Here is a 5,000-nt window from a genome sequence, read left to right as displayed (position 1 = left end):
GACATACATACACAGACAGACACACACACACACACACACACACACGTACATACATACATACATACACACATACACACACACACTCTAACACACACACACATACACAAACACACTCTAACACACACACACACACACACACACACACACACATAAACATATCTAAATAAACTTTCACTTGAAACACTCTTTAATTTTCTTCCTGCTGTCTGTCTGTCACACACACACACACACACACACACACACATTCACTCATATAAATCTCTTTGTCTTTTGCGTACACCGACATAGATTCACTCTGCAACAAAATATCCCCGCACACACACACACACACACACATACCACAGACACATAAGCTCAGAGGCTGTTTATTTTACTAAATGCTCCCATTCAACAGGTCTTCCGTAGAATTAAATCTGTCCTTACCGTGTTAGTTTTGTGCTTTGTGTGGGCAGCTTGCTCTCCAGACGAATTTGTGATATGCTTATTTTCACGATTTCACGCAGGTAGAATGGCTCGCTGCTGACCCCGCGCCCATTCCAAACAGCAGCGTGGTATCTGCTGTTCAGCCAAATCGCAGCGCGTTCAAGATTTATTTCCAGCATCGACAGATAACTTCTATGAAAAAATGTTTAAGCAGCGTGACTGCTGCATATCAGATTTAACTCAACATTTGATTGAAGGAAAAGTTTATAGTCCTTATAGTCGATATACAATAGGTGTAATAGCAACTACTGTAGGTTAGGCTACTGTAAAAAATAACAGTCACTGAGGCTATTCCGTTCTGGTTCACAGTATAACTCAGCAGGCACGCTTAAATCGATTATCTGTTTTTAAAAAATTGAAAAAGGAAAGTAGACCTATCGCATATAAGCTCAAATGTTTGTTAATACATTATTTTGTTTTTATGTGGTCAAATGGACATGGTGATTGATATGATGGTTTAATTCACACCATGGGTTTTGAAATATAAATATATAAAAATGTGTATTTCTGTCAACATGGTGCGGCTAACACAACTTAGTTCTGTTCTCACGAATAGTGTGTATGTGCATGTTTCCCTGCGTGTGTGTGTGTGTGAGTGAGGGAGGGAGAGAGAGAGAGAGAGAGCGAGAGAGAGAGAGAGAGAGAGAGAGGAGGGTGGGATGGGGGGGCGGGGGGGGGGGTGAAGAGGGGTGGTTGCAAGGAGGCGGCCCCAGCATTTGCTCTTTATAGAGGGGCATCTGATGTCGGACTACCCAACATAGTCTTTCAGAGCATCGATACGGACAGCTCCACTCATCTATGCCCATGAAAAAAGCCGAGGAGCCTCCGCGGATCCAGTCTGATTCGAGCCGACCTGGAGGATCCATACCCACGGGGAGACTTGAACAGCAGAGAGTCGGAATATTAACTGAATATGATCTTCATACGGATTATTTTGGAGTCTCTGTGCGCGTATCATTGCTGCCCAGACATTAATTTAAAAAGACAAAAAATCTGTGAGTCATAAAGTGAAGTCTTGTTGTGGACACGGTGAGGACTGTGTGGACACCAGCGCGAGAGCGCAGCGGGGAAATGCACTTTACGGCCAGTGCGCTCCTGCCCGGCGCTGATGGCGCGCGCAATTACACCGGCGAGAATGACACTCTGATGCCTAGAGACAGCCTTGTGATGGGCGGCAGTGTGGCCAACTTCAGCGACGCCGCAGGAAACAACTCAGACCCGTTCGGGCGGAACGAGGAGGTGGCTAAAATCGAGATAACTGTCCTGAGCATCACCTTCGTGGTAGCGGTGGTCGGGAACGTAAGCGTGCTCCTGGCTCTGAACAACAGCGCCAAAAAGAAAAAGAAAAGCTCAAGGGTCCACCTCTTCATCAAGCACTTGAGCCTAGCGGACCTGGTAGTGGCCTTCTTCCAGGTGCTGCCCCAACTCTGCTGGGAGGTCACCTTTCGCTTCTACGGCCCGGACTTCCTCTGCCGGATCGTGAAGCACCTGCAGGTGCTGGGCATGTTCGCCTCCACCTACATGATGGTGATGATGACCCTGGACCGCTACATAGCCATCTGTCACCCGCTCAAGACGCTGCAGCAGCCCACGCAACGCGCGTACGTCATGATCGCGTCCACCTGGGCGTGCAGCCTGGTGCTGAGCGCGCCGCAGTACTTCATCTTCTCCCTGAGCGAGATCCAGAACGGCTCGGACGTCTACGACTGTTGGGGACACTTCGTCGAGCCTTGGGGCGTGCGCGCTTACATCACCTGGATCACCACGGGAATCTTCCTCATCCCTGTGGTGGTGCTGGTGATCTGCTACGGCTTCATATGTCGCAGCATCTGGCAAAATGTCAAGTACAAGACCCAGAGACGAACGGCAGCGGCAGAATCCCCGCACAGGAGTGGTCTGATTGGCAAGGCGTCCGTGAGCAGCGTTACCATCATATCCCGCGCCAAACTAAGAACCGTGAAAATGACTTTTGTGATAGTTCTGGCATACATTGTGTGCTGGGCTCCCTTTTTCATCGTGCAGATGTGGTCCGTATGGGACGCAAACTTCTCCTGGGACGGTAAGTTCCCCCTCTCAAGCTCATGACCCGCGCCCCGTCTAGACTCCTCGGCGCTTGGCTGAAACTATCAAACAGGAGACAAATTGTTGAAAATGAGAGGCGCGTCCCTTTGCATAGCTCTACACTTAGGTCACACTGCCCTGGTCACATACACTTTTGCCAAATTCGCCACGTCATTACACACAGCATATCTACGGTTTCAGTAAGCCCCATTGCACTCCAAAACATACTGCATACAGTGGCAGGTGTAACTCTGCATACAGTGGCAGGTATATAGTGATATGTGCGCCGCATGGCTAGTGTGTTGTAGCATTGTAGTCTACCTGTGTTTTTTAGGACGAGTTAGTTAAATTGTACGCTTTGCAAAATATAAAATTAACAAAATAAACTGGTTGGAACATATTTAGGCTATGTTAAAAATAATTAAATCGAAGGAAGTAAAATGGATAGTGGCTCTCTCAATATAGGTTCTCTCTCTCTCTGTATATATATATATGTGTGTGTGTGTGTGGGGGGGGGGGGGGGGGTGTGTTTGTTTGCATGTTAAGCCATAACATGATCTCATAGGCTACATAGGGGATAAATTGTGCCAGACATGTCAGGAATTCGCCCACATGATTTGCCAATGTATGACAACCATTCCATTCTGTGTTGAGAGTTCATTGTTATTCCCAAAGTGCTATCGAGGAAAAACACAGATGGACCATAAAAACACAAGCATTTTAATCCAAGATATTTTTCTCTTTCCACGAACAGATTCTGAGAATACGGCTGTCACGTTATCCGCATTGCTGGCTAGCCTCAACAGCTGCTGTAACCCTTGGATCTACATGCTCTTCAGCGGACATCTGCTCAACGACTTCGTGCGCTGTTTCCCGTGCTGTAGCAGACTTGGCCGCGCGTGCCGCAAGGATTCGGACGGCAGCTTGCGTAGGACAACCCTACTCACGAGACTGCCTACCACTCGCAACCCAAACGAGGGTTCCGACACGTGGAAGGATTGTGACAACTCGCGAAAGTCCAGCCAGTCGCTACCGATGGAGGGAAACTGTAGGTGAACAGGATGTGTCAAATGAAAAAGTTGATGTTAAAGAAAAACAACCATCATCACACTACTATCTTATCTTATCACTACTATCGAAAAAATGTCGCATAGGAAGCCTAATCGCAAAAAACAACTTCCTGACTATATATGAACAATACCACCGGCACCTGCATAAGTATAGGAGTTAAATTCTGGAGAAGCCCGTGATGTGAGAAAAGAGAGACTGGGCTTTTGCGCGCAGAGAAAGCCAGCGGCAGAGACCAGAGTGAATGTTTAAATACGAAAAGAGTTATCTATTCATAAAGTCTTCAACTCTGAGAACGTTGTAGCCTACCCCAGGGTTTGAGATCACCGTGTGTCGCCTGTCTGTGAAAGTCCGAGGAAAACAAAATAACTGTCCAATGGTCCGGTTGGTTGTATGCACACTTGTCACCAAATAGCCCACCCTAACACGGTCTCCATGACGGCTTGGACTTAATACGCTAGCGATGGACTTGCTCATTTTATTGCACTTTTGATGACCACATGACTAGCATGATGATTTGTATTTTGCATTTCTGTTGAATTTCTGTTTTTGCTTGTGTGTTAAGGCTTGTCCAACGTTTTGGCTGTTTCAACACACACATTTTGAGCAGCAAGCGAGCACTTATATTAGTGTGTGTGTGTGTGTGTGTGTGTGTGTGTGTGTGAGTGTGTGAAAGAGAGAGAGAGAGAGAGAGAGAGATGTAGGTTTGTCTTGGGGAGTGTTGATTGAAACTGCTTAAAACATTACGCACATGCCATATAAATATGCTATGCTCTTATAATTGTGGTTAGACACAAACGGCCCAAAACTATCTGACGCCCAGGTAAAGAATGTTGCTATGAAAGCTTGGGGATTATCCATTAACTCTCAAAAAATATGGATCTATGAAATCATGCCCATCTTTTCCCCTACTCACTATTAATTCAAGTTACTAAATAAGACACATTCCTTTGCTCTTATCCCATAACACTCTCCATGTGTGCACACTCTGTAAAGAATATATATATATATATATATATATATATATATATATATATATATATATATAAATGACTATATAAAAAGAGACCATCTTAACCGCTACAGTGTTTCATTGTGTGTTTGTGGATAGGTAGGACAGTTGCTGAGGAAAACAGAGTGAAGAACAAATCCTTCTCACACAAACACACAAAGAGAGAGAGACTGTAACCAATAAAAGGCTGGAAGCAGTTCAGCAGTTCATCTACACCAAGTCTCTCGCTGTGTGTGTGTGTGTTTGTGTCTGTGTGTCATTGTGCATAGGTCTATGTATGTGTGTGTGTATGTGCATGTACTGTCCGCATTCAGCATAACAAATACAAAAGCCCACAGACACATTCATTTCTCTTATATAACACATACCTTTTTGA

The 5,000-nt window shown here is 45.5% G+C and overlaps 1 protein-coding gene across 1 annotated transcript; it reads left to right on the top strand.

Moving 5' to 3' along the window:
- The first annotated feature begins 1,203 nt into the window (after window positions 1-1,203).
- Window positions 1,204-4,740, top strand: LOC105912089 (arg8-vasotocin receptor-like). Its single transcript, XM_012841000.3, has 2 exons — window positions 1,204-2,542; window positions 3,299-4,740. Exons 1-2 carry the CDS (start codon window positions 1,555-1,557, stop codon window positions 3,598-3,600), a joined length of 1,290 nt encoding a protein of 429 aa, XP_012696454.2. The 5' UTR covers window positions 1,204-1,554; the 3' UTR covers window positions 3,601-4,740.
- Window positions 4,741-5,000: the final 260 nt, after the last annotated feature.

The sequence above is a fragment of the Clupea harengus genome, chromosome 21 (assembly GCF_900700415.2).
Source record: "Clupea harengus chromosome 21, Ch_v2.0.2, whole genome shotgun sequence".
NCBI classification, from domain to species: domain Eukaryota; kingdom Metazoa; phylum Chordata; class Actinopteri; order Clupeiformes; family Clupeidae; genus Clupea; species Clupea harengus.
Note: the sequence above shows the minus strand (reverse complement) of the source record. Positions and strands in the feature narration are given on the sequence as shown.